Source organism: Megascapheus bottae, chromosome 28 (assembly GCF_031878675.1).
Source record: "Megascapheus bottae isolate mThoBot1 chromosome 28, mThoBot2.hap1, whole genome shotgun sequence".
Lineage (NCBI taxonomy): Eukaryota > Metazoa > Chordata > Mammalia > Rodentia > Geomyidae > Megascapheus > Megascapheus bottae.
Window position 1 is genome coordinate 2,318,428 of NC_143536.1, and position 27,575 is coordinate 2,346,002.

The 27,575-nt window shown below is 64.0% G+C and overlaps 1 protein-coding gene across 1 annotated transcript in view; it reads left to right on the plus strand.

The window, feature by feature from the left end:
- Ncor2 (nuclear receptor corepressor 2) overlaps positions 1-27,575 on the plus strand; it is a 77,487-nt gene that overhangs the window by 36,063 nt on the left and 13,849 nt on the right. Inside the window, exons 15-32 of the mRNA XM_090319862.1 lie at positions 2,948-3,075; positions 4,036-4,208; positions 5,800-5,862; positions 12,317-12,459; positions 15,475-15,622; positions 16,267-16,317; positions 16,762-17,371; positions 20,627-20,747; positions 21,046-21,202; positions 23,029-23,193; positions 23,600-23,739; positions 23,932-24,034; positions 24,217-24,321; positions 24,498-24,601; positions 25,715-25,865; positions 26,256-26,396; positions 26,597-26,683; positions 26,955-27,223. Coding sequence (XP_090175988.1) covers positions 2,948-3,075; positions 4,036-4,208; positions 5,800-5,862; positions 12,317-12,459; positions 15,475-15,622; positions 16,267-16,317; positions 16,762-17,371; positions 20,627-20,747; positions 21,046-21,202; positions 23,029-23,193; positions 23,600-23,739; positions 23,932-24,034; positions 24,217-24,321; positions 24,498-24,601; positions 25,715-25,865; positions 26,256-26,396; positions 26,597-26,683; positions 26,955-27,223 — 2,859 coding nt within the window. The remainder of the gene's footprint in view (positions 1-2,947; positions 3,076-4,035; positions 4,209-5,799; positions 5,863-12,316; positions 12,460-15,474; positions 15,623-16,266; positions 16,318-16,761; positions 17,372-20,626; positions 20,748-21,045; positions 21,203-23,028; positions 23,194-23,599; positions 23,740-23,931; positions 24,035-24,216; positions 24,322-24,497; positions 24,602-25,714; positions 25,866-26,255; positions 26,397-26,596; positions 26,684-26,954; positions 27,224-27,575) is intronic.

Here is a 27,575-nt window from a genome sequence, read left to right on the forward strand (position 1 = left end):
TGGAAGGGTGGGTTTTTAAATTTTTTTTATTTTTTTGCCAGTCCTGGGCTTGAGCTCAGGGCCTGAGCACTGTCGTTGGGCTTTCTCAAGGCTAGAGCTCTACCACTTGAGCCTCAGCACCACTTCCGGCTTTTTTTCTATGTATGTGGTACCGAGGAATTGAACCCGGGTCTTTGTGCATGCTAGGCAAGCACTCTACCACTAGACCAAACTCCCGGCCCCTGGAGGGTGGGTTCTTCTGTTAAAATTTTGTTTGTTTGTTTTTTTTGGCCTGTCCTGGGGCTTAAATTCAGGGACTGGGCACTGTCCCTGAGCTTCTTTTGCTCAGGGCTAGCACTGTACCACTTGAGCCACAGTGCTACTTCCGGCCTTTTCTGTATATGTGGTACTTAGGAATGGAACCCAGGGCTTCCTGTACGGTAGGCAGGCACTCTACCACTAAGCCACATTTCCATCCCATAGGGTAGTTTGTTTTGTTTTGTTTTTGTTTTGTGAGTCATGGGGCTTGAACTCTGGCGTGGGCACTGTCCCTGAGCTACTGCCCTATCCTTGAGCCAAGCCCCACTTCCCGTTTTCTAGGGGTTAATTGGAGATAAGAGTCTCAGGTTCCGGGCCGGGAGTTTGGCCTAGTGGTTAAAGTGTTTGCCTGGCATGCATGAAGACCCGGGTTTGATTCCTCGGTACCACATACATAGAAAAAAGCCGGAAGTGATGCTGAGGCTCAAGTGGTAGAGCTCTAGCCTTGAGAAAATCCAAGGACAGTGCTCAGGCCCTGAGCTCAAGCCCAGGACTGGCACAAAAAAAAAAAAAAAAAAAAGAGTCTCAGGTTCCTTTGTGCTCGGGATGGCTTTGAACCTGCATCCTCAGATCTCAGCCTCCTGCAAGCCAGTGTGCCAGGCTTTAGGGTAGTTTTGTCGTTGTTTGTTTTTGCTTTTGTCTGAAACGTGTACTTGAACTTGGTATTTGATGCTTTTGTTCATTGGATGGCACTACAATCAGAGCTGCACCTCCAGCCATCGTAAAACAAAGTTTTATTGGCGTTTGCCCATGCCCAGTTGATCACTTAGAGTTTGCTGTCACACTCCCCTAGACCTAAGCACAGGGAGACTGTTCTTCCTGAGGTTCTCGGGGTCTGTCAGGAACGTCTGCCAGCCTCAGCTAAGGTTTCTGCTCTCCAATCGAGTGCCTACTGCAACCCTGTGTGCAGCAGGCCGCTGCGCTGCACAGCTCTGAGCCAGTCCACACCTGCCGGAGTGCAGCCAGTCCAGCTCTGTCCTCCACCGCCCACAGCCCTGGGCTCAGCGTGCTTGCCCGACTGCTTCTCCCTGCTGTCCCCTTCCCCTGAGATGGCCTGGGGAGGGAGGCCTCAGTGGGGGGTCAGGGCTTCAGGCTTTGGGCTGAGAGGTGGAGCTGGGAACTGAGGATTGGAGTGACCCCCTCCTGAGGGAGGGGACAGAAGTCACCAGGCCCTGGTGCTGGTTGGACTTCTGCCCCAGCCTGGACTCAGAGTCACAGGCTTGGTTGTGGGTGTGGGGTCTTAGGGCTGTGGGCTCAGACACCTGTCTCCGAGGAGCTGCAGTCCAGAGGGTCTGTTCCTGCCCTCCCCCACCCCTCCCTCCAGCCCCTGCCTGTTCCTCCCCGCCCCCACCTCCTCCTCCCTCCAGCCCCTGCCTGCTCCTAGGCCAGCCAACGCCCCACCCTGTCCTGCCTTCTCCCTCTCCGTCCTCCCTGCCCTCACCCTTCGTTTGTAAGGGACAGGGATGAGGAAGACAAGGGCAGATGCAGAGATGTGGCCTGCACAGGTCAGGCCTGTGTGCTGGCCAGTGCCCCTGGCTGCCTGTCTGGGAGGCCTGGGTGGGGAGGAGTGGGGGAGGGGAGCCGCTCTCCCCACACAGCGCCTGGGGACGCCTGGGGACCATGGTACTGGCGCCTCAGCCCTGGCTGTGCTGCCATCGCGCCCAGCCCTCCCAGTGCCTTTCCTGCCTTTCCGGCCTGAGCCCTGGCGTGACTGCTCCCAGAAGGCTTTGTCTCATGGCCTCCTTGGCCCTGGGCCTGGGAGGCATCTGGATTGGCAGGGGGCCCTTGGGCGCCAGGAAGACCAGCTTGCACCTTCAGAAAAGCCAGTGGAGGGCCCGGGAGTGTGGCCTAGTGGTAGAGTGCTTTCCTAGCATGCACCAAGACCTGGGTTCGATTTCCCAGTACCACATGCATAGGAAAAAAGCTGGAAGTGGTGCTGAGGCTCAGGTGGTAGAGCTCTAGCCTTGAGAAAGCCCAAGGACAGTGCTCAGGCCCTGAGCTCAAGGCCAGGACTGGCAAAAAAACCAAAACAAAAGTAAGAAAAGCCAGCAGGAGCCGGCTGCACCCTGCCTCCTGTCCTGGGCATCTGGGGCTGCCTTGGGCCCACTGAGGCTGGGCGTGAGGCTGAGCGAGGGGGACAGCTTTGGCCTCTTGGTCCTCCAGGGCAGCAGGAGGGGGGTGCCAGCCAGGGGATAGAACTCCCGGGGGCCCTTGGCCTGGCTGTGGTCTTTCCTGGGGCCTGGACTTCCCCCTTTCCTCCTCCTAGACTGGAGGCCTGAGAGGCCGCCTGAGAGCCAGCACCCTTCTCGGCTGCCCGGGGCTCACCTCTCGTGTGTGGGGCCAGCCAAGGGCTTCCTCCCCATGCGTGACTCCACCCCATTTCAGTACCTGCTCTGGGAGGTTCTCTGGCCAGTGTCCAGGCCCTGCCAAAGCCTTAGCATGCCAAGTGCACCCCTGCTGCGAACCTGAGGAAGTCAGCGCGGAGAGGTTAAGGTTCTCCTAGGCCCCACAGCCACCACCTGGCGAAGGCAAGGGCAGCCTCCCCCGGCCATGGCCGCTGCCCCGGTCCTTGGGCCTCCCCGGTGACGGCGCCCAGATGGGACTCTTCACCCACCTCACCCTCTCCCTACTTTCCACACCCCTCGGCCAGCAGCAGCAGCAGCAGCAGCAGCAGATGACGAGGACCAGCCAGGAAGAGGAGAAGGAGAAGGAGAAGGAGGCTGAGAAGGAGGAGGAGAAGCCTGAGGCGGATGGAAATGACAAGGAAGAGCTCAGCAAGTGAGGCTGCCACTGCTTGGTGTCACCTAACAACCCCCAACCCTCCCCACCAGATCACCCCCCCAGGCCCCCCCCATCCCCACACGTGGAGGGCAGTTAACAAGTGAGGCTGGCCCAGGTGGGGGCAGTGCCTCCTTCCTCTGGAGCTGCTCCGCCACCTCTGCCCTGTTGGGCCTGCGAGACTGATGGCTCGTTTGGGATGCGCTTTAGAGCTAATACATCCAGGCATCAGCTTTGGAACTCTGCCTGTCCCCCGGCCCCCCCACCTCCCGAGGTCTGGGGGGAGCTGGAGCGGGAGGTGGAAGCAGGCAGCTGGCGGCAGCCAAGCCCGTGCCGATCAAGGCCAGCCCGAGCCCCCACCCTGCCTGCCAAGGGTTGCAGGGGGAGTGCAGGCAGCCAGCTGGGGCTGGAGAAGGGGAGCGCCAGGTACCTGCAATGGGCCAGGAATGTGGCTGCTTTTCCGTCTCCTGGCTCCAGCCGGGGCCTTTCAGGAAGAAGAATGGGCAGCAGAGGCCATAAATCTCCTGAACGGCCCAGGAGGCTCTGCTCAGCTCTGCTGGCTGGATACCCCACACCTGGGCCAGGCTGCTTAAAAGGGCAAGGGTGGGTCCCCAAGGTGGCTCCCCATCCCCAGCCCCATAGCCCTGGGAACTCAGCTCTGGGGGCCACAGGCAGGCCTGCAGCTCTGGCACACACAGCTCCTGTGCGTAGCTGAGGTCTTGCAGTGACCGCGGCCCTGCTGTGTGGAGCCCCCGGAAGAAAAGCACCTCTGCTTGGACATGAGTGAAACTGGCTACACAGCCAAGGGCTGCTTTCCTTTCTTACTGGGGCATAGAACAGCGAGTGGCTCCCCACTTCCTCTGGACATAGGCGGGGGGCCCACAGACCCCTCCTCCTTCAGCACGGCACGCTTTCCAAGCACCCCCACATGAGCCCTCCCACTGCATCCCGTCCCCCTAGGGAGAAGGCTGATGACACCTCTGGGGAGGACAACGACGAGAAGGAGGCCGTGGCCGCCAAGGGCCGCAAAACTGCCAACAGCCAGGGTCGGCGCAAGGGCCGCATCACCCGCTCCATGGCCAACGAGGCCAACCACGAGGAGGCCGTCACCCCGCAGCAGAGTGCTGAGCTGGGTGAGGCGGCGTGGGGAGGGCGCTCGCTGCAGAGACGTGGCTGCCTGCAGCTCACAGGCTGGCTGTAGCCCGTGGAGTTCAGAACCCAGTCTTGGCTGTGGAGCTTGCACCTCCTGAGGGTTCCAGAGTGCAAGAGACCCAGCCTTACAGCTGGCGCTCTGGCCACCACACTGAACCGCAGCCTATTTCATCTGTTCTGTTTTGTTTTGGTCAGTCCTGGGGCTTGAACTCTGGGCTTGGCTGCTGTCTCTGAGCCCTTCAGCTCGAGGCTAGAGCTCTACCACTTGAGTCACAGTGCTATGTCTCATTTCCTGGTAGTTTATTGGAGCGAAGAGTAGGGAGTTTCATGCTCAGGCTTGCTTTGAACCACGATCCTCAGATCTCAGCCTGCCGAGTAGCTGGGGTTATAGGCGTTAGCTGCTGGCACCCAGCTCGTTTTATCTTTTTTAATTTTAACGTGTTTATTATTTTCTTGCCAGTCCTGGGGCTTGAACTCAGGGCCGGGGCACTGTCCCTGAGCTTTTTTTGTTCAGGTTAGTGCTTTACAACTTGAGCCCTAGCTTCTCGACCTCTGGCTTTTTTTGGTGGACATGAGTCTCATCAGCTTCTGCCCGGGCTGGCTTTGTACTGTGATCCTCAGATCTCAGCCTCCCGAGTAGCTGGGATGACAGTTGGATTATAGGCGTGAGCTGCCGCCCGTGCCTGGCACCTGTTTTGTTTCCATTACACCATGGATCTGGCCACTTGTGGTGCCTAGTAGTGGAGGCCCCTCCGTGGCTGGCCGGGTCCCTGCCTGGAGACCTCACCTTTATAGGCCCTGGTTTCTCCCACCCAGGAGCTGTTTGTCCTCTCCCCACGGGCAGAGCCAGGGCAGCTTGAGCAGCAGTCTCCCAATGTGGCCGCTGGGGGCAGCAGTGTGCTCAGTCCCCTCTGGGGCGCAGGCTGTTCAGGGCTGGCTGGGCGCCTGCACCAGCTTCCCTCCCTGGGAGAGAGGCAGTGTGGACCCACTTTATGGATAGGCTGCTGGAGGCTCAGAAAAGAAACACTTCTCCTTAGAGTCCCGGGTGTGGACAGGATTTGAACTCAGTCCCAAGCCCTGTGCAGGTCCTATAGGCAAGTGGTCACCAGCCGCCCCTGGGTGGAGGGAGGGACTGGAGGGGTGGAAGGGTTACTTCTGCGTCAGACCCGGGCTGGTACTGGTTGATGGGCTTCCCCGTGGGGCTCCATGGGGAAGAAGCGGGATCAGGAGCTCTGGCACACATGGGTCGTCCTTTGTGGCCTGGTGTTGCCCTGCCTTGCCCAGGGTGGATAGGAATGGAATGCACACCCACTGGGGACCTTGGCAGCCTCTGCCCCCTGTGGTGCTCACCGTAGGTCTGTGGCCCAGGTGGCTGCCCTGCCAGATGGGCCCAGCGGTGTGCCTTGGTTTCCCTATCTGTAAGTGTGTGGTGTGGGAGTGGTGAGGAGGCTGGAGAACCAGCCCTGTGGTGCTGAGAGGGACAGTGGCCCCAAAGAAGTAGGTGTGTCCCCCAGCTCTGCAGGGACCCACCATGGCCCCGCCACCCAGCCAACGGCCTGTCTTCCTTCCCAGCCTCCATTGAGATGAATGAGAGCTCTCGCTGGACGGAAGAAGAGATGGAGACAGCCAAGAAAGGTGAGAGGTCTGCTTCAGCCGGGGGCTGGGTCCCATCTCAGAGCTTCCGTGTGACCCCTGGAAAGTGGAGTTGTGGCTGTGTGGCCAGGCTTGGGTCTGGGACACGGGGCTGCTGGGGAGAGCCGGGGTGGGTGGGTGGCGCCTTGGGTGCTGTTGTCCTGTGAGGCCCCCAGGCCTTGGTCGGTCTTTGTGTCTCGTGAAGAGCCAGGCAGGCGCAGAGGGTGCGGGTCTGGTCCCGGGGTCCAGGCTCACAGGCCCGAGGCAGTTGCCTGGTCAGCAGGTCCTGGTGTGAACGGAAGCCTTTCTTGGCTTCTGTTGTTGACGTGGCCGTTGGCGTGGCAGGCCTGGGCCCCCACCACGTGGTTCTTTGGAACCCTGGCCAGATTCTTGGAGCCAGAACAGCTGAGCTTCTGAGCCCGGTTTAGGGACCCGTCTCTGGGCCTTGGCGTGTCTGTCTGTGAAGAGGGTGGTGTCCGGGCCATGGGAGGGGACGCGAGGCTCCCTGGCTAGGCAGCTCTCCATGAGGCCATCAGCATCGTGGGGTTCTGTGGGGTTCCGAGGTGGGGCCGGCACCTGACCCAGGTCAAGCCCTTGTTCCTGGCACGCCCACTGGGGTGCTCCCCGCCCCCACCTCAGCCAAAGGTTCCAGGTTGTCACCAGTGGGAGGGCACATGTGTCCCACACTGAAACCCCAGCGCGGGCCTCATTGTTGAGGTTCGTGGGCGGGGCGGGGGTGCTCCTCCCTGCAAATGGCCCAGGCCCCCGGCAGGCCCTCTGCCCTTTCTTGTGACCACTTTCAGGGGGCAGGAGGGGCCGGGGGCCCTGGCACTGTGGGCACTTGTCCCCCTCCACGTGCTCTCGGCCACTTGTGACCTCTTTGGAGGCTGGCGTGATCCCGGGGGCTTTGTGGAAACAGGTACTTGCTGCTTTCTCTCACCTTGCTTAAGTGCACACAACATGCTGTGTTCGCCGTGGAAAAGCGAATAATCTGGCAGCCTTAAATACATCCAGTTTTGTGCAACCATCACTCCGCCTCTAGTTCCAAAGGGAAGTCCCTCAGCCATTAGCAGGCGTTCTTCAGTCTCCTGCCCCCCCCCCGCCCCCAGGCTCTGACAGGCTCTAATGGGCTCTGTCTTGAGGGACTGTGGGTGGGGCCTCTCGCTGGGCCCTGCCTGTCAGGCCTCCCTCTTTGTGTGATGGCCCCTTTGGCTCAGCGGGTCGTCGTCTGTGGGTGGACGTTGGCTGTTGTGCAGAGCCGCAGAGCCGGGCCCTGTCTGTTTAAACAAGGTTTCAGACACACTCCAAGTGCCTGGGGCTTGGTGTCCCCTCACATTGTCCGCTGCCCTCTTCCCCTCCTGGCCAGGCGGCTCCCAGTGGAACCATCTCATCTCAAGCTTGGCTGCGTCCTACCCACAGAGATGGCAGCAAGTGACAGCTCGAGCACCCGGCCCTGAGCTCTCTCAGTGACATTTCTAATAATGCCAGGAGTGCCGGCGTGCTCGTCTGCCATGAATTAGAGCAATCTGGACAATTACTGCGCAGGGTGCCTGCTGACAGCTGTGTGCCCGCGGCGGGGGCGGAGAGGCAGGTGCACGCAGACCCAGGGCTCCTCTCGCAGCCCGTGGGAAGGCTAGGGTGCTCCGGGGCCCACTCCAGACACAGAGCCGCAGGTGCAGAAGAAGACCCAAGGCAGCGATGCCCACATTGGGGCACTCCTCCGGCCTCTGGAGCCCTGGCAGGCTCGCTTTGGCACCAGGCTGTGGCTGGCTAGAGCATCTGCCGCGCTGCCTCCCAGCTGTGTGCCTTCAGGCAGGTTGCCCGCCCTCTCTGGGCCTGTTTCTGCATCTGTGTAGTGGGACTTTATTCCTGCTGACACAAAGGCAACAGGATACTTCTGTTTCCCTCCAGAGTCGGGAGTGGGGCTCCTCAGAGCCCGAGGGGGGTCTGCCTGCCCGCCCAGCCTGCATGGCAGTCTGTGCCCATGGGTCCCTATTCTTGGCCTTGGCCATCAGGTGCCTGTGCCCAACTCTCCTCACCAGACCCCTCGTGCTCCTTGGTTCCCACTGTCCCCGCGAGCCCGTGCACAGAGCCAGCAGCACTGTCCCCAGGGTGTGGCTGTGGCCGGCCCCTCTTGCCTCCTCCCAGGAAGGGGTCTCCGGGTGCGTGGTGCCGCCCAGCGCCAGGAAGGCAGTGGGGGCTTTATATACAGAGGAGGCTACGCCAGGCTCCTGGGGTCCAGCCTCCTGGGGCCCAGCTCTGCCTCCAGGATGTGTCTGCTGGAGACAGAGGGGAGGGAGCCACAGCCCGTCCTGGTGGGGAAGGGGGCTTCCTGGAGGAAGGGGCCCTGGGCTGGCTCCTCGGCTCCAGTTCCCAGCACAGAGGTAGTCAAGCCTTGTTAACACCCTCACCCCTGACCTTTGACCTTTGTGTTGAGATGAAGCTTCTCAGCTCCTTTGGGCCAAATCTCTGGGCAGGGGAGCCGGGTTGCTACCCTGGCCTCCCCTTGCCGAGTGGGACCAAGAGGTGGTGTGATGACTGAATGAGTTAGCCCAAGGCCTGGCAGCAGTGACCCAGGGGACCAAGAATGGCACGTGCCAAGGCCCCAGGGCAGCGGTGGTGGGGTGCCAGCAGGGCCTGGGGGTGTCAGTTACAGGGATGGCATGGGCCTGGGAGGTGAAGCGGTGGACGTGGCGGCCATGTGGCTTCCCGGTGAGCATGGCATGTTTACGTGTCAGGCTGCCAGCCTCAGCTCAGGCTGGGGTGGAGTCTGAGCCTACCCAGGAATTGGACAGCCCAGGGGAGCTAGCTGGCTGTCTCTCCAGGCCCAGGGCCATGCAGGGCAGGGAGGGAGGAGGCCAGGCCAGGCCAAAGGGCCTGGAGTTCCCAGGGTCCTGGCCCTGCCCAGGGCCCAGCTGGCAGGTCTCCTGGCTGCCCCTCCGGGGTGCCAAGTCAAGCACCCCCAAAGCAGCACAGGCTGGTCTCCGTTCCTGGAGATCAGTCTGTGCCACTGGCAGGGGCGAAAGCCCAGAGTGGTGGCATGGGCCAGGACCCCAGCTGCCGGTGCCCCCTCTGGGCCGGGCCAGCTGACCTTTCTCAGGAGCCTGCAGTGTGCAGGGCCCTGAGTGGTGTGTGCACAGCCTGGGTCAGGGACAGGACGCCGGCCACAGCCTCCCCCACCCACGCGGGTGCCTTTCATCATTGCCAGGCCTGTATGGGCACTGGGCTGGCGCTGTGAGGTGGGGTCTCAGGCAGGTGGAGTGGGGCCGGGCCTTCAGGCCAAGTAGGGAAGTTCCACACGACACCGCTGGTGCCCTGAGACCCCTGGGGCTTCAGAAGCCCATTTCTTCCTTTGAGGTGTGGGGCGCAGGTGGGTTTCTCTGAGAAGATGTAGGGGTGAGGGCTGCCTGCCTGTTGGCTTCCTGGGGGGTGGGCATGGGTAGGGACGATGCTGGTGGGGGTTGAGGGGAGGGTGGTCCTGGGGAAAGTGTGGGGAGGGGCACTACCCTGAGCCCGGGTCCTCAGGCCCCGTGCTGGCCCCCTGGGGCAGCTTCCTGTACGCAGGTGCCACCATGACAGACCCTGCCCCACTTTCTCACTGTCACTTACTGGTTCCCTCCTCTTCCTAGTGTCAGAAGAAAATTAGGAGCGGGGGCCCCGAGTTTGGCCTAGTGGTAGAGTGCTTGCCTAGCATGCACAAAGACTTTGTTTCAACACCTCGGTACCCCATACGTAGAAAAAGCCAGAAGTGGTGCTGAGGCTCAGGTGGTAGAGCTCTAGCCTTGAGAAAGTCCAAGGACAGTGCTCAGGCCCTGAGCTCAAGCCCAGGACTGGCAAAAAAAAAAAAATTAAGAGCTGAGCTAGGGAATCCTCACCACAGGCCTCTGAGATGGTGTGTGTGGCCTGCCACCTTGTCAGTCCCGTGGGAGCCTGCTGGGTGCTCGCCCTTCCTGTGTGCGCCTGTGCTGAGCAAGCATGGAAGCCCAGCCGCAGGGGCGCTGGGCCTCTCCTAGCAGCGCCCCGAGCTCCAGCAGGAGCTCACCTGCTGTCTGCTCTCCACGGGGCCCTAGACCCCGGCTGGGGGCAGGATCGGAGCGCCAGGCTGCTCCAGAAACTTCCCAGGGCAGGTTAAGAGGCCAGGGGTTAGGGCAGAGCGGTCAGTGGCCCGGTGCCTCGGAAGTCAGCCAGGCCCAGATGTGGCTGGCTCCAAAGTGCAGCCCTGAGCGGCTGCAGGTGGGCAGGGAGCCCGGGGGTGGACTGCCCTGTCCTGTGAGGATGGAGGGGCGGCTAGAGGCTGCTCTGCGAGATGCGGAGCTGTGCTGCGTGTGGCTCAAGGCCAGAGAGGGAACCAGGCCAGCTGGCCCACCCTCCCCAAGCTGGACGGGGCCTCCGGCAGCCCGTCTGGAGGTCACCTTGAGCCGCTGCCCTGTGGGCATCACCCCTGTGGATGATCTCTGGCACACCAGTGCCTGGAGGAGCTGTGGGCCCTGTGCACCCTGGTGACGCCTGGCACAGGGACATGCCACATGCACAGCTGGCAGCTTCCCTCCCCTGAGAGGAAGGGCACCTCACCCCACTCCCCTTCGACCCGCTGCAGCAGCTGGGGACGCATCCGAGGTGGCACAGCGGCCGCTGGAGGAGCCGGGCGGCCTCAGGCAGGCGCAGAGCAGCCTTGCCCCGCCCTGCTCCCTCCTCCCTCCTCCTCTCCGCCCTCCTCCTCCCCCTCCCTGGGTGGACGGGATGTGGGCTGTGCTGCCTGCAAGCCAGCAGACGCCAGCCAGGAGCTTGGTGAGGCAGAGCCAGAGCCGGCACCTCCTCCCTTCTCCCGGTGCCGAGCGGCCTCACAGCCCAGGCGGATGTTTCCAGAAAACTTGTCCGAGGGGGAGCCACCGATGAGAGGATGTGAGTGACCCCTCAAGGGAACGGGCTGTGGGTGCGGACGTCAAGGGACCTGCACTGATGCCCCCGTTCCGTCCATCCGTCTAGCCAGCTTGTAGATGGCTGCCTCCAGGGCCCAGAGACCGTGCTTCTCCCTGGGCCTGGCTTCCTAGCCTTTGGGGCGCTCCCAGACAGACCTGGCCCCGAGGGATCCCCCCCCTCACCCCGCGTCTGGGCAGATGGGAAACAGGCCAGGACCATGTGGCAGTCACCTCTGTCTGTCCTGGTCTTTCTTCCTGCCCTGACTGGTGCCCTGCTTCAGGTGCACAGGGGGGTGGGCGCCCCTCCCTCCCCTCCAGCCCATTCCCAGCCACCCCCTTGTTTATTCCCCAGGGTCGGGGCTCCCCAGGCCCCCCAGCAGGCCCTCCTGGGAGCCCCCTCCACCTGGGTTCCGGCAAGCTCCCTCTGGTCTTGACATTTGCTTGGCACTCTTGGCCCAGGCTGGGAAATATAAATAAACGCATGTCCCTGTCCGCCTGGTTCTGGATGTGGCAGCTGCTGCTGGCGCAGCGGCGGGAAAGGTCAGGAGGCCGAGCTGTACTTGATCCCCCCCCCTGCCCTTGAGGAACTCAAGGAGCTGGTGGAGCCACGTGGCCCTGGTGATTGCTGGGGCTCGTGGCCTCCGGGCCTCCCCGAGGCAGAGCCCCACAGTCCCCTCCACTGTCCTGGGGGGCAGGATGGACTGGCAGGCCTGCCTCTGCCTCCTGCTGTTGCTGCTAGAGCTTTGCCAACTGCTGGCCCCACCTCAAATGAATGACAAAGGGCTGCTCTTGAGTGGTGAATGAATGAGAAAAGGTGATCTTCAGGGGTGAATGGACGAGAGCGCTGGCTCCTTGCAGGTTGAGATTCAGGAAAATGGCCTAGAACTTAGTATGAGGGCTTCATCCCAGCCCTGGCTGCCAGCACTGGAGTGTCACCGCTAGTCCTTCCCGCAAGGGTATGGGAGCCCGACTGCCCCCACGCCCGCAGGCCAGCTGGGAGGGCTGGACCCCCTGGCGCTTTGGGGGTTTAAGGAGTTCAAGACCAACCTTGAGGTTCAAGGATGAGTCCCGGGTTCATTTCTGAGCCTGAAGTTCAAGGGGTTCAAGACTGACCCTAAGGTTTAGTGGGGGTGAAGGTTGAGCCCAGGGTTCAAGGCCTTAGAGTTTGGTGTTTTGCAGGTCTAACCTAAGTGGGTGGGGTCGGGGCTTCTCCTGTGCCGGGAAGCTCAGGGGGCCCCGGCAGTGGTCAGGCAGAGGACCCTTGAGTCTGGTGCGGGCTAAGGAGTCTTTGGGGAGTTGGGGCCTTGGCAGTGCCTTGGGAGCCCCGTGTCCTGGCCTGACTTCCACCTTGCACCCTGGCGTAGCCCACCTGTGTGTACCTTGGCCTCGGAGGCCTCGGCTGCAGCTGGAGGAGTGTCAGGCAGGGATCAGGCAGGTCTGCTCCCCACGCTGCAGCCAAGGAGGCTGGGTCCATCCAGCCCGGCAGCTGTGGGGCCCCCAGTGCCCTCTGCTTCCCCTCACTGCCCTCTGCCCCTCAGGGCTCCTGGAACATGGCCGGAACTGGTCGGCCATCGCACGCATGGTGGGCTCCAAGACCGTGTCCCAGTGTAAGAATTTCTACTTTAACTACAAGAAGCGGCAGAACCTGGATGGGATCCTGCAGCAGCACCGGCTGAAGATGGTGAGTCATGAGCTGGGGACCTGGGCCGGGTTCTCACCTGCCGGCCCAGGCTGGTACTAAGGAGGAGCAGATCCCGGGGGTCCCAGCACATCCAGGAACCCACCCTGGCCACCGGGACCTCTGCCCCCCACTGGCTTCCCTCTGGCATAAGCACGGTGACTGACAGCACCCCCCTCTCCACGAGCCCCGGCTGGGTGGAGGGGCCATCCCTGAGGCTCAAGCTGCCTGTTTACTCACAGCTACTGAGGCAGAGAGGCCCATGGGGCCTCCCTGGGTGGCCGCAGGCTGGGTTAAAGTTGTGCAGCTTGTTCTGAGGAGGTGCAGCCTGCTGAGGCCCAGAGAGGCCGAGCCTGCCCCGCTGCCTGTGGTGGCCTGGCCCTGTCATCCTGACAGATCTCTGGTACCTCTTCAGTGGGCTCCTCCAGAGCCACGTGACATGACCATGTTTGTGGGGACCTGGGGACTCAGCAGAGCCTTACTGCCTGCCTGGAGAGACTGGTGGGGGGGGTCAGCACAGTGGGAGGAGGAGCCTGAGGGGGCAGGCCTGGTGGGGGGGATGGGGGTCAGCATGGTGGGAGGAGGGGCCTGAGGGGGGAGAGGGGTCAGCACAGAGGAGGGGAGGCCTGGCGGGGGGGGGATGGGGGTCAGCATGGTGGGAGGAGGGGCCTGAGGGGGGAGAGGGGTCAGCACAGAGGAGGGGGGCTGGCGGGGGGGGATGGGGGTCAGCATGGTGGGAGGAGGAGCCTAAGGGAGGAGAGGGGGTCAGCACAGAGGAGGGGAGGCCTGGCGGGGGGGGGATGGGGGTCAGCATGGTGGGAGGAGGGGCCTGGGGGGAGGGGGGTCAGCACAGAGGAGGGGAGGCCTGGAGGGGGGGATGGGGGTCAGCATGGTGGGAGGAGGGGCCTGGGGGGAGGGGAGGTCAGCACGGTGACTAGAGGGAGCAGTAAAGGAAGGCTGTTGAGTGAGGGGAGTGGAGCAGCAGTGACAGTGGAGTGCCTCTGGTGGGGCGGGGGCGCCTCATGCTCTGGCCTTGGGCGGGGACCTTGGGGCCAGCAGCTGGACAGCACACGGCCCTGGGGTGTGGGACTGGGCCTGAGCCATGGAGAACTGAGTGAGGCTGGACCCCAGGAGCTGGATTCAGTGCTGGGCTGTCTGTCCTGGTGGAATGTGCCAGCGGGTGTCACAGCCAGGCCCCTGTGAGGTACCCTGAGCCTGTGCAGGGGGGAGGGGCAGAGTCTGGCTGGCACTGTCCCTCCCGTTCCCCCCAGGCCCGGCCCAAAGGAGACCTCAGGACGTCAGCAGGAAGCAGGATGGTGCGGGCGGAGGGAGTCTGAGTTACCTAACACTTGGCACCATGTCCTCCCTCCTGTGGCTGAAGGTTCCCCAGGGCCAGCCCCCCAGCCTGGGAGGTGCTGAACCTGACCTGCCTTCCCTGCAGGGCTCCCTGCCCCTGGGCTGTGTGGTCTTGGGCAGATGCCATTGCTTCTCTGAGCCAGAAGCCCTGTTCTGTGGCAGGCCCTGTTCCAGGAGCGGGGGGAGGCCATGCTGCAGTCCAGGGCGTGAGACGCACCCCTCAGTGTCTGGGGAAGACCCGCGGGCTCCCCGAGCCCAGGGCAGCAGTGCAGAGGCCCCGTGACGGAAATTCTAAGTAACTTGGAGAGGTGGGTGGGGATGGGGAATTGGGAACTTCCTCCAGGTGTGGGGACCCTGGAGAGGGTAAAACTGGGGTGGCAGGCCCTGAGGTACCCAAGAGCCATAGAGGGTGGTGAACCCCTAGGGAAGGCCTGGCCTAGGAGGTGTTTGGTGGGTGTCAGCTGTGTCACTGTCATGGGCTGCTGTCCACAGATGAAGGGTGTGGGCTGATACCCACCATTCCCAGAACGTGGGCTGGCGTGGACGGGGTGGGCTCTGGGCGTCACCCTCACCTGAGGGGCTTAGACCCCCGCCTATAAACAATATCCAACTAATAACATAAGTCTCCCCAGAAGACCTACATGGGCCAATCTAGCAAACCCTTCAGGAGGGCCTGTTCCACTCAGCCAGGCTGTGTCTGACAGGAGTGGAGGGGGGGACCTTCAGGCTCTGTGTAGCTGCCAGCTCCCTTCCCAGAGCCTGTCCTGACCCCTCTCCTCCCTCTGCCCCCTGCTGCCTGCATTTCGACTCTAGAAGGTTCAGCCACCTGCTGGTTTCAAGTGTCTGGCTCAGCCTGCGTGGGAGCTGGTGGGGCCCTGGCTCCCGTGTGTGTGTGTTCAGGGTTCCTTCTGTTCCGCTAAGATTCTTGCCTGGCTTGTACCACAGAAACTTGCACATGTCACACACACACGTGTACACGCAAGCTTTTTTTTTGTGGGTCATGGGATTTGAACCCTGGGCCTGGGCCGTGTCCCTGAGCTCTTCAGCCCCAGGCTACCCCCTGCCTCTTGAGCCTCAGCCCCACTTCCAGTGTTCTAGAGGGTCACTGGAGGTAAGTGGTCTTTAGTACCTGGCTGGCTTTGAACCTTGATCCTCAGATCTCAGCCTCCAGAGTAGCTAGGATGGCAGGCGTGCGCCACTGCTCAGGCTGCAGTTTTGCCTAGCCACTTCCCCCTCCATTCAGGCCTTGGCCAAATGTTGCTTCCTGCAGACGCCCTACCTGGCTACCCTGCCCAGGTGTCCCCTGCTTTTTTGGCCTCTCGTTGACCCCTCTGCGGCCCCTACCCCCCAGTCTTTTCAGGGTACGTTGTGCTTCATGGCTGTCGGGGCCTGACACCCAGCACTCCCCTGATACCTGGCTTCCAAGCCAGCCCGTCCTCTGGGCCCCAGGGAGCGGGAGAGACCAGGATTCCTGTGCACTTCCCCCCTGTGGCCCCCCTGCAGTGGCAGGGTTGTGTGCGGCGTTTCGGGGAGGGGGGGAGAATGAGGCCCTGAGTAAAAATAGCCCTGGCAGGTTTGGCCACCCCAGCCCCAGGCGAGTGGTGCCCACAGCTGTGCTGGGAGCCCAGGCTGGCCTGGCCCTGACCCTGTCCTGTGTCCCAGGAGAAGGAGAGGAACGCACGCCGGAAGAAAAAGAAGACCCCGGCCGCAGCCAGTGAGGAGGCGGCCTTCCCCCCCGCAGCCGAGGACGAGGAGATGGAGGCATCGGGCGCCAGCGGGAACGAGGAGGAGATGGCCGAGGAGACCGAGGGTGAGGCTGGCGGGAAAGGGGGGTCACCAGCTCTCCCTGTGCCTGGGGGCATCAGGGCTCAGGTGCCCCGAGGCCAGCACCCGTCCCCACGTCTGTGTTGCAGTCTCCCTGTGGCCAGGCCCAGTCTGCAGAAGGCCAGGGAGGCAGTGGTGTGGCCGTCTATCTGCCGCCCAGAGGTGGGCTGGCTCTGTGCTGGGCTCCAGGCTTGCCGTGGCGCCTTGTCAGCCTTGCTGGTGGCTGTTGGGGGTTTGTCTTGGTTTGGTTGGTTTTGGTGCCTTGGAGTTTGAACTCAGGATCTCTGCTTCAGCCTCTGGGATTGGAAGTTTTGCTCAAGTCCTACTGTGTGTGGGTATTGCACAGAGAAAGCCCCTTGCACAGGCTAGGGCAGTGTCAGACGTGCTGAGTCCTGGCCCACAGCAGCCCCTGCCATCCTATCCCAGCCCAGGCCCGGGAGATCCCCAGCCAACGTCACCCTTCCTGGTTTCTGGGACAAGAGCCACCTGGAGGCTGTGTCCATAGCAGACGGGGCCTGGGGGACAGGGTGGTGGTAGGCGCCCTACAGAAGCTATGGGAAGTCCACGGGCTGGCCCTGCCTCACACCTGCAATCCCCCTGCCTTATAACTCCTCTATCACTTTCTTCCAGCCTTACAGGCCTCCGGAAATGAGGTGCCCCGAGGGGACTGCAGTGGCGCAGGTACAGACATGGCTGCCTGGCCCGGGAGGGGCGGGCCAGCCCTGGGAGGGCCTCTCAGGTCCCCTGTCCTCTCTAGCGCCACACTTCTGCCCGTGAGCCTCTTGTTGTGTTGCTGCAGCCCCCGTGTCCCCTGTCCCGTGCCCCCCGCTCACGTCGGCGTGTCCTGGGGCCCGGCCTGCAGCTCCGTGGAGGGAGGGTGCTCAACAGTCACAGAGACGTGGAGCTGAGGGGACATGTTTGCCCAGCTCGCCCTGACAAACCACGGGCGGGGGGCTGGCTTGGCAGTGTGGTACCATCAGGACCACAGTGGGCTGGCAGTCAGGGTTCCTGGGGCCCTGCCAGGTACCCTGCTGGCTCTGCCCTGGGCAGGGGCCAGGCCACGTGGAGTGGAGGCTGGCAGGGCCTGGAGCCCTCATGGCTCACGCTCTGCTCCACCCCTCGCAGCCACAGTCAACCACAGCTCGGACACGGAGAGCGTCCCCTCCCCACATGCCGAGGCCCCCAAAGACGCCGGACAGAGTGGACCCAAGCCCACGGGCGCCAGCGGGGCCCCCAGCACTGAGCCTGCTGCCCCAACCCCAGAGGGCGCCCCAGCCCCCGCAGAGCCGGGCCCCGAGGCCAGTGCCTCCACCACAGCCCCGCCAGCCTCCACCCCTCCCGTGGCTCCTGAGGAGGGGGCAGAAGCCCCCAGGGTTCCCCTGGGGGACGAGGCCAAGGACCAGAAGCCTCTCGCGGCTGAGGAGCTTGCGCCGGACACAGGGAAGGTGGAGGAACCGGGGGCCCCCGAGGGGCCGAGCAGGAGCAGCAAGAGTGAGGAGGAGGCCGAGCCAGAGGAGGCCCGGGCGGAGGAGGCCCAGAGCTCCACCCCGGCCCAGGGTGCAGGCGCCGAGGCCCCTGAGCCCCGCCCCGAGGGGCCACTGAAGGCGGAGAAGGAGGACGCAGGGGGCAGCAAGGCCCCCTCCGCCAAGGGCTTGGGTGCCCCCCAGGACAGCGACTCCAGCGCTACCTGCAGCGCAGACGAGGTGGACGAGCCCGAGGGAGGTGACAAGAGCAGGTGGGTGGTGACCACGGCCCTGTTCCCCACCTCCCTCCTTTCTCTTGCTCACTGTGCAAACACTGGGCCTCACTTGTCTGCAGAAGCCCCTGGGCCAGCCTGGCCCGTATGTGCCAGAGGGGGACAGAACCCCGGAGGAGGAGGAGGGGGAGAGGGAGGGGGAGGTGGCGACTGCCTGCGCCCCCAGACCGTCTCAGTGCTCTGGAGCCAGAGGATGTGTGCACAGGGAACCAGCCATGCCCTCCAGCCCTCGTGCTTGCACACCTGAGGCCACACAGCCATCTCCCTGTGCCTCTCAGTGGATCCCGGCCCATCCTCTCCCTGAGTCCCGTCTTGGTCACCCCACAGACACACGGGAGGCATGGTGGGGCTCTATGTGGAGGGGAGGCCTGGGCTCTCGTCCACGTGTGAAGGCTGGGGGTGCACACTCGCTGCCCTGCGGGACGGCGCTGTAGGCCCTCCAGGCCGTGGGACAGGAGACTCCAGCTTCTGCCTCCAAGGGCTGGGCGGGAGACCCGCCCTCTGGGACGGCCTGCTGGTGATGGGCCCTCGGCCTTGGCACAAGCGCGAGGAAGGCCGCAGCCAGGGCTCAGGGGCTGAAGGCCTGGCGCCACCTGCTTCTCAGTGGTAGCGGTCTTCCTGGGCCATGTGCTGCTGGCCAGGTAACTGACCAGGCCCCGTGTGAGGTGGGGTGCCCCGCCCGTTCAGCCGCTCCTCCACGATGGGCCCTGTGGGCACTCGAGGACAGAGTGTGGAGGCCGTGGGTCCTGTCCCTGTCCCGGCAGCCGAGGCCTTGCTCTCTGGAAGCTCCGTTCTGACAGCACGGTGGCCCAGGAGGCCTCGGCTGTGGTGGTGGGGATTCCTAAGCCCTCCCGTGCCCTGAGCTGTCCAGGCCCCCATGTGTCCCTCTGACTCCCTGTCCCAGCCGCCCAGAGCCTTGGGGAGCAAGTCAGCCCGGCTCAGGGCCCCTCTCCGGCTGCTGGCAACCGGCCCAGCCCTCTACTTCTGCTGGCTGGGCAGACTTGGAGGCAGAATTGGTTGGGTCTGGTGTGCCAGGTGGTGGACTGAGCGGACTCTTCGTGGTCTCCGTGGCCAGCCAGGCTGCCATGCCAGGGGCCCCGCCTTCTGCACTGGCATCGGGCCACCCTGCCTGCTCTCCGGCAGTCGGCCCTCCAGGCTAGAACCGGGGCACCTGGTTGGTCACCAACTGCCTGACTGGCCGACCCACCCTCAGGCCTGCCCTGCCCTCCCGGGAAGGAGACTGACTCAGGCCAGCGTGCCGACCGCTTCCTGCCTGGAAGCCGCCACCCTTCCCTCTGCCAGCCATGACCGCACGGAGCAAGCGTGGGGGATATAGGCAACCTGCGTCAGAGCCTGTCTGCTCAGAGCCACGGCTCCCCACAAGGCTGGCCCCGGGGGTCTGCACCCCCCCCCCCCGGCCTGGCTGCCCTCCCTCTGCCCTCCTTCCCACCAGCAGCATCTGCTCAGTGAACTCCCCCGCTCTCCCCACCGCCACTCCTCCTGGAGTTCATTTGGCAGACAGCCTGGGTCGGAGCTGCAAATACAGCCCCCCTCCTCCCCCCCCCCCCGTCCTCCCCCAGCCCATTCCCCAGACAGGAGGCCTGAGGCTTCCCAGCAGGCCTGGGCTCCAGCTAGCATAAAATGCCCCCAGGGCTGGGGGCACCGCAGATGCTGTCTCCTACCTCCTGCCCCCCAACCTTCCCACATTGGAGAGAGCCGCAGTGCCTTGCATTTTGCAAGATGCTTCCTGGCAGTTTGTTGTGTTCTTTGCTGGCACCTGTGCCGTGCTATGTGCACCCACTTGAGTGAGAGCAGGAGGGAGAGGTTGAGCCTGGGGTAAGTGGATGAGGGAGCTGCCAGGCAGCCAGGCTGTGCAAAGGCCCTGTGGTATTGATTAACTGCCAGCAGTGACTGCCAGCAGTATGTGTAGTGGCAGTTCAGCTGAGGGGTGAGCTGGAGCTGGGGTGAGGTCAGGAGTCGAGGTTTTGTCTGAGGTTCTGGGGGAGCTGGAGATGGGAGGGTCATGTGGACAGGCCCTGGTGGAGAGCTAGGGCAGGCTTGCTGTGTCTGTGGTTGCACAGGCACGCTCGTGTCACTGTGGCTTAGACTCTGTGCCTCAGTGCTCTCTGGTTCCTCACCACTCTTGCCGCCCACACAGCCCTGAGCCGTGGGGTCTGTGGTGGAGCCTGCCGCAGCCTGCGGTGGCTCTGGGCCCCTCCGTCCTCCTCTGGCTCTGGCTCTGTGTTGGGGGTTGGCAGCACTGCAGTGGAAGCTGGCTCTACCCTATCCTGGGCTGCACTGGCAGCGTGGTGCCTGCCCGGTCCTGCAGATACGGGGCGTGAGCTCCTCCATGGCGCGTGCGTGCATGATGGGCAGAGAGCAGCTTTGCCCCGGGTCAAGGCAGGAGGTAGGGCTGGGTGGCTGGGTAGGAGAGGAGGAACAGGAGAGGGGTCTCCCTCCCTCTAAGGCTGGAGCAGAGGCTGTGGGGGCCCGGCCTGGCCTGGGGACCCCCTCCTGTGATCCTGGGGCCCTCGCGGGATGCTTGGCCCTGCTCTGCCCCAAGGCTCCCTGCAAGGGGCACCTCCTGGAGGCCATGTGCTAGCTGAGCGGCCTCACAGGGACACCCGTTCTGGGTGTCCTGGACATCTCTGGTGGCTTCCTGAAGGAAGCAGCCGCTGGTGGGTGGAGCCGGCGCTGTGCCCTGCCGCAGGCTCCGCCGGACCCCACAGGGCTGCTGGCGCTGGGTCTAAGCAGAGGATGCGGGAAGGACACCCAGAGACACCTTCCCTCCACTTGGGAAGAGATGGGGATCCAGCACAGGGCGCGGCCCCAGGGCACAGAGCCGCCCTCCGCCCTGCTCTCCTCGCCTGGCACCCCGCTGTTCCGCTCTAGCTAGGCAGTGGATAAGCCCTGCTAAATCTCTTAATCTCTCCCCGCATTAATCTGGCTGAGGCGTTGACTTTGCCGCGGTCCCGGAGGCCTGGAGGCCTGCGGAATCCGCTCTCCCGAGATGCCCCTGGCCTGGTGTCTTGGAGACTGTTGATCTTGGCTGGGTCCCTGGCTGGACTGCAGGCAGTCTCAGCCGGCCGAGAGTCTCCGAGGATGGCTGGGTGGCCCTGCAGGGTCTTTCTGGCAGGCTCCGCTGTCCAGAGCTTGAGACCAGAGGCCTCCTCGGCGAGTCCCGGGGAGTGCTGGCTGCCACAGCCCCGCTCTAACCTGACCTTTCCCCCTCAGGCTGCTGTCCCCAAGACCCAGCCTCCTCACTCCGGCAGGCGACCCCAGGGCCAGCGCGTCACCCCAGAAGCCGCTGGACCTGAAGCAGCTGAAGCAGCGTGCGGCCGCCATCCCCCCGATCGTGAGTGTGCTGTGCTGTGAGGCCCCGTGGTGCCCAGCCCCCCATCTTGACCTGGCCGGGGGAAGCAGGCTGCACTGCTGGCTGCCCCTGCCAAGGCTCCCGACCACCAGGCCTGGAGATGCTGCGCTGCAATGGCCCCTGGCAAGGAGTGCGGAGACATCCGTTGTAACCTGGGGCTGGTGCCCGCCAGTGCCGCTGCAGGCACACCATGCTGTGCCCTGGGAGGTCACCCCGGGTTCCAGGCTGGCCACATCACTGACTCGCCCGCCAGTGCCAAAACCACTACTGTTCTTCACAGGTGACCAAGGCCCACGAGGTGTCCCGGGAGGATGTGGCCCCCCCAAAGCCGGCCCCGCCCCCCCCACACCTGCAGCCAGAGAGTGACCCGTCCCTGACTGCCAGCAACAGCCCTCGGGGCAAGAGCAGGAGCCCTGTGCCCCCCACCGACAAGGAAGGTGAGTGGCCGGCGCTAGGGCAAGGCCGTGGGGAGGGTGGCACAGCAGCGCACCCACATCTGTCCTCACACCTGGCCATGCAGGAGCCTTGGCCGAGAGTCCCGGGGCCCCAGCCTGGCCCATGGGCAGAGGTGTGAAGGGAGACTGGCCGCCACAAGGACTGGCCGAGGGTCCCTACCCAGGGTGTCTGGTGAACACCCAGCAGCGGGGATGTTGGAGTCTGGGCAGGGCTGGTGAGGCATTTGGGGTGGCAGGCACATGCAAAGGCCCTGAGGTGAGAGTGTGCTTGGCTGTTGGAGGAGTTGCCAGGGGGCAGCTACAGCTGCAGGAAGAGATGGGGTCAGAGGGAAATGGAGGGCTGGTGGCCCCAGCAGAGAGCCCCCAGACGTGAAGGCGTCAGAAGAGTGTGTTGTTGGGAAGAGTGTGTGGTGCAGGCCTGGGCCCGGGCAGTTTCCTGAAGCCTGGACTCTAGGGGACTGCAGAGGTGGGAAGGTGGAGGAGGGGCTGTTTTGCTGGGCTGGGATGTCCCGGGACAGGCTTCGCCTTGCTAGGCCAGGTGTGGGGTGACTCACAGGGCATGTGGAGGGACATTCCATCCAGGGGCGTGGCTGCTCATGTCAGGCCTGGACAGCTGTGGCTGGGTCGGTGCTGAGCAGGAGCCAGGGCCTGGCCGGGTCACAGGCTCCGCTGTTTCCTAGACACTCGCCCCTGGGGCCGCTCCACGCCCACAGCAACCTTTCTGGTCACAGGACCCGGGCCTCCCCCACCCTGGCTCCTGCACACAGCTGCTGGGCCAGGCCTGTTCCCCTGCTCCCCTGGGCCGGACGGGAGGAACGGGCTGTCTCCGCAGACTCCGCCACCTGTCTGGCCTGGCCTGGCCCCAAGTTTCCGTGCAACCCCAGCCCAAGGGCCGGGCCTCAGGGAGCAGCTGGGGCAGTGCACACAGGCCAGGGCTGGGGCAGTGGCGGGACTTCCTGTCTCCGAGTGGGGCTCCTCTCTGGGGTCTGGTGAGGAGGGCTGCACAGGGCCCAGGTGTCACGGCTGCAGGCAGCTCCCCGGTCTCAGGACCTCCATGTGCTGTGCCCACAGCAGGCCTCATGAATCAATCTCGGCAGCCCATGCCCTGGGATCTCCCAGGGGGTGGCTTCTGACCGTGCCACAGGGAGCAGCCAGCAGAGCAGGCCGTGAACACAGAGCTGACCCTGGACCCCAGCCTTGAGGGTCACCGGGCGTTGCTGGAGCCGGGGCCTCCCGCTGCGCTGGTTCATGGAAATGGCTCGGGGCACTTGCCATTGCTCCACGGCCATCCAGCTTCACATTCCAATCTGGCTGGTGGTGGTGGTGGCTGGGGGTCACCTGGTCTCAGGGCCTGGCTCCTCGTTGTGCTGTGGGTCTGCACAGCCCCTGTGTGGGAGTACCTGGCAAGTGGCCACGCGTACGGTCACGTACGGTCGCTGTAAGGCTGGCTCTTGGCCACTACCGCCTGCCTTCCTCACTCACCCGTCGAGGTCGGCAACAGCGTGGTGGCAGGTGAGCAGTGAATAAGAGGGTCTGGCTGCAGAGGAGCAGAACATGCCAGTGCATGGTGGGCCTTCCCCAGGCACCAACTGTGTCTCCTCTGCAGGGCCCGATGGCCCAGAGAGCCCTGTGCCCTGTGCCCTCCGTGCCGAGCAGACGTCCTGGGGGATTTCTGCAGGGCTGAGCTGCTGGAGGCTGCTGTCGGGGTCTGGCCCGTTCTGCCACCAGCTCTGCAGATGGAACGGGCTGGCGTGGCTGTGGCATCTGGGCGGCTAATGCCCCTGACCACACCCCTCACTGTCCCTCAGCAGAGAAGCCCACCTTCTTCCCGGCCTTCTCCGCGGAGGGCCCGAAGCTGCCTGCTGAGCCCCCGCGCTGGACATCGGGCCTGCCCTTCCCTGTGCCGCCTCGAGAGGTGATCAGAGCCTCCCCCCATGCTGTGGACCCCTCCGCCTTCTCCTATGCGCCTCCCGGTGAGCAGATGAACCCCGCCTTGCCCCGCCCCGGCCTGCACACACGTGCTGGCCAGCCAGCTGGGCCAAGCCATTCGTAAACGCCATGCAGCTAGGGTTGAGTGCAGGTAGACTGTCCCGGGTAGAGCTGACCAGCAGGGCCAGGCAGAGGGAGCTGGGGAGTGGGGGCAGCGTGCCGGGCTTGAGTGGCACTGATGCTCGGAGCCCCAGGGGTGGGCCGGGTGACAGAAGCTGGGTTGGGTGTCTCCCGGGAGGCAGGGACGCTGGGGCTTGCGGCTGAGGGAGGTGGTGAAGCAGTGGGCTTTCGGTGTCCTCAGATGCTGGCACGGGGGAGGTGTGTATTGAAGGGGCCCCGAGGGCAGCCTGAGCACAGGGCCGTGATTCACGCTAACCTGTGCCCACACAGGCCACGCGCTGCCCCTGGGCCTCCACGACGGCGCCCGGTCCGTGCTGCCACGTGCCCCCACTATCTCCAACCCACCACCCCTCATCTCCTCCACCAAGCACCCCAGCATTCTCGAGCGGCAGATGGGCACCATCTCCCAGGTGAGGCTGGTGTGCTTCCTGGGAGGCAGAGGCCGGTTCTCCATCTCCACGGTGCGGGCTCCCCCCAGCACACAGGGGCACCACCGGCCTCCCTCCCCTCTGGGCCACCCACCGCGCAGCTGAGGGCACCAGGGTCACAAGAGGCATGGCCAGCCCTGGCCACACAGCTGACCCCACACCTCTGCCCTGCAGGGAATGTCAGTCCAGCTCCACGTCCCATACTCAGAGCATGCCAAGGCCCCCGTGGGCCCTGTCACCGTGGGGCCGCCCGTGACCCTGGACCCCAAGAAGCTGGGTAAGGACAGCACCCCACCCTGGGTAGCCGTGGCTCTCCACTGGTGATGGTGGGGCAGAGAGGGGAGCCAGCCCCTGGGCTCCAGGTAGCAGGAGGGCCTGAGCTCTCAGCCCTCTGGGGCCAGCCTCAGCCCGGGTGGGGAGGGGACAGATGGCCTTGCTTACCTCTCCTGTGGCCCTCAGCACCCTTCGGCGGCGTGAAGCAGGAGCAGCTGTCCCCACGGGGCCAAGTCGGCCCCCCTGAAAGCCTTGGGGTGCCCACAGCTCAGGAGACATCTGTACTGAGAGGTAAGGCCCTACCCTGTGCCCCAGGGCACCTCTGCCCCCCAGGCCCCGGCCCCACCCTAACTTCTGTAGAGGTGAAGTGGCATGGTGTCTTCTCCCTGGGAAGAGGGTGTGCCGTCCATCCATGTGGACAGCAGGAGGAGGAGCAGGGCTGTGAGCATGGCTCTTGTGTCTTCCAGGGACAGTGCTGGGCTCGGCTGCCAGTGGAAGCATCAGCAAAGGCCTCCCTGGACCACGGGCACCCGCAGACAGCCCCAGTGCCCACCGCGGCTCAATTGCCCACGTAAGCCTCTGAGAAGCATGGGACCGTGGGGTCGGGCGTGGCATGCTGGGCAGGGCTGTGAGCTGGGACAGTGGAGGCTCGGGCTGCAGATCTGTCCAGAGCACTAGCACACACCTGTACAGCCAGTATCCGGGGGGCAGGCGTATATGGGTCCATTGCTCTCTGAGGCCAGCCTAGGCCAGCAAAAATGCCATTCAGGCAGGAGAGGTAACATGGCAGCCTTGGAAGAAAACGGGATTACCCGGGCATCGGCTCATGCCTGTAATCCTAGCTACTCAGGAGGCTGAGATCTCTCAGCCAGTCCTGGAGTCTCTTACCTCCAATAACCACCAGAAAATTGAAAGTAGCACTGTAGCCTTGAGCTGAAGAGCTCAGGGACAGTGCCCAGGCCCAGAGTTCAAGCCTGTGATCGACAGAAAAAGGGAAAACAGGAAGGTTCTGGGCCCAGAGCTCAGAGGGTGTTGGCACATGCAGGCAAGCGATGCCCCTGGGCTTTATACCAGCCATGTGCAGCCTAGTATGCATTATGGGGTGGCTGCCTGTGCACCGTGCACATACATGTACAAGGCGGGACTCCTGGCTTCAGGCCCCAGAGGCACCTCTGGATCTCGAGATGTTGAGGTCAAGCTTTTCAGACGCAGAGCGAATCTTGGCCAGCTGAGCTCAGGTCCAGCTCTGCCGTGGAGCCCTGTGGGATCAGAGCCGTGGCTGAGAGCCCAGCCCGACGGAGTCTGGGCTGAGTGTGTAGTCTCCCCGTGGCCACTGCAGGCTGCCATGTTTAGTAATGTCAGGGTAGGGTGGGTCCTGGCGTCAAGGCAGCACCTCCACCCGTTAGCTACGTGACCGGGAGAAGTCAGCAGACCGCTTTGTGCCTCAGTTTCCCTTCGTGAAGCAGGATGAGGATGTCACCCGTCTCCAGGTTATTTCTAGGACAGACTGCTCTCACCGAGCACCATGGCAGCAGGAAGGGCTGCCAGGTGATGGCGGCCCGGCCTCACCATCCCTCGAGGGGCAGTGAGCTCTCATGGGCCCACCTCCAGTAGAGACTGCACATGTACTACCTGGCTCCACGCTGCCGTCCTGGGCACTCACCCCTCCCCTTTGCCCCCTCAGGGCACTCCGGCCGACGTCCTTTACAAAGGAACCATCACCAGGATCATCGGCGAGGACAGCCCCAGCCGCCTGGACCGTGCCCGCGAGGACACCCAGCTCAAAGGCCATGTCATCTACGAGGGCAAGAAGGGCCATGTCCTGTCCTATGAGGGTGAGCGCTGGACGCAAGGGCCTCCCCGGGGGCCTGGCCGTAATGCCCGCCCCTGTGGACATGTCCCAGTGCACGCCGTCCTGCACGCAGCGGAGCGTATGTGCATGCCCGGCTGGGTGCGTGTGTGTCCTCCTGTGCACACAGTGGCCACGTGGGGCCAGACAGGGCATGCAGATGTATGCTCATCTCCCACCACGCACAGAGCCCACTGCTCGGCCCTGGCTTGCGGGTCTCCGTGTAGAGGCCTCAGCTGGCCTGGCCCAGCCCCTGACCTTCCAGCTTGTAGGAACCTGGGCCCCACGCTGCCACTGTGCTGTCCTCCTAGAACTGGGGACTGCAGGCTGCGGCTGCACTGGAGTGCCCCCTTCACGCCTGCCGTCTGGTCTCCAGGTGGCCTCTCAGGGGTCCAGAGCTCCAGGGAGGAGGGGAGGAGCGGCTCAAACCCACCCCACGAGATGGCTGCTTCCAAGCGAACCTACGACATGATGGAGGGCCGAATCAGCAGGACGGTCTCCTCGGCTGGCATCGAGGGTGAGACCCCCACTCGGACCCCCCGGAGGGAGGTGGTGGCACGCTGGACCCTGTTTCACAGAGCAGAACCCTGAGGCCGTTGTTTCTGAGGCTCAGTCTGTGTGCAGTGTAAGGCCCAGAATGCGGGGCCTTGCTTGTGTCTGCCTCCGTTGTGGACATAGCTCGGGGCCCTTGAGATGACATTTCCCCTCCCCCCCCAGGACTCATGGGCCGCGCCATCCCCTCCGAGCGGCACAGCCCCCACCATCTCAAGGAGCAGCCCCACATCCGAGGCTCCATCACGCAAGGTGTGTCACCAGGGCAGCGCCTTGGCCCAGGCTCACGCGCAGAGACGGGCGTACTAGACGGGTGGATGGGGGAGCTGCCGAGTGCCTCGGCTAGCCGTGCAGCTCTGGACATCTCAGCGCACAGCGTCTCACACTGTGGCCGTGGGCAGTGCTCAGCTCGCGAGCTGGTTTGGTCACATCCTCCTCTCATGTGGTGCACAGCAGAGGCAGGCAGGCCCAGGTTGGGCCAGGTGGTGGGCGCAGGCTGAGGTGGGCGCTGTCCCGCACGCAGGGACCCCGCGATCCTACGTGGAGGCCCAGGAGGACTACTTGCGGCGTGAGGCCAAGCTCCTGAAGCGGGAGGGCACGCCGCCCCCGCGGGACCTGACGGAAGCCTACAAGCCCCTGGGGCCCCTGAAGCTGAAGCCCACCCACGAGGGCTTGGTGGCCACGGTGAAGGAGGCCGGCCGCTCCATCCATGAGATTCCACGCGAGGAGCTGCGACACACGCCGGAGCTGCCCCTGGCACCGCGGCCGCTGAAGGAGGGCTCCATCACGCAGGTGAGGCGGCTGTGGGCCAGCCAGTCTGGGTGCGAGGGAGGCAGGGCCAGAGCTGGCCAGGGGCACCAGAGCCGGCCAGGAGAACCAGAGCCGGCCAGGGGCAGCTGCGGTCAGGACAGCTCCCATGCCAAGAGGGCCTGGCTCCAGAATATTCTTTTGAAAACCTGGAGCCAAGCCAGGCCAAGTGGCTTGCACCTGTCATCCTAGCTACTTTGGGAGCTGAGATCCGAGCAGAAGCAGGGCTGTGGCTCCAGGAGAAGGGCGGTAGCTGAAGAGCTCAGGGACAGTGCCGGGCCCAGAGTTCAAGCCCCACGACTTGACAAAAAAACAAGCTCTCGGGCCTTCTTCCTTC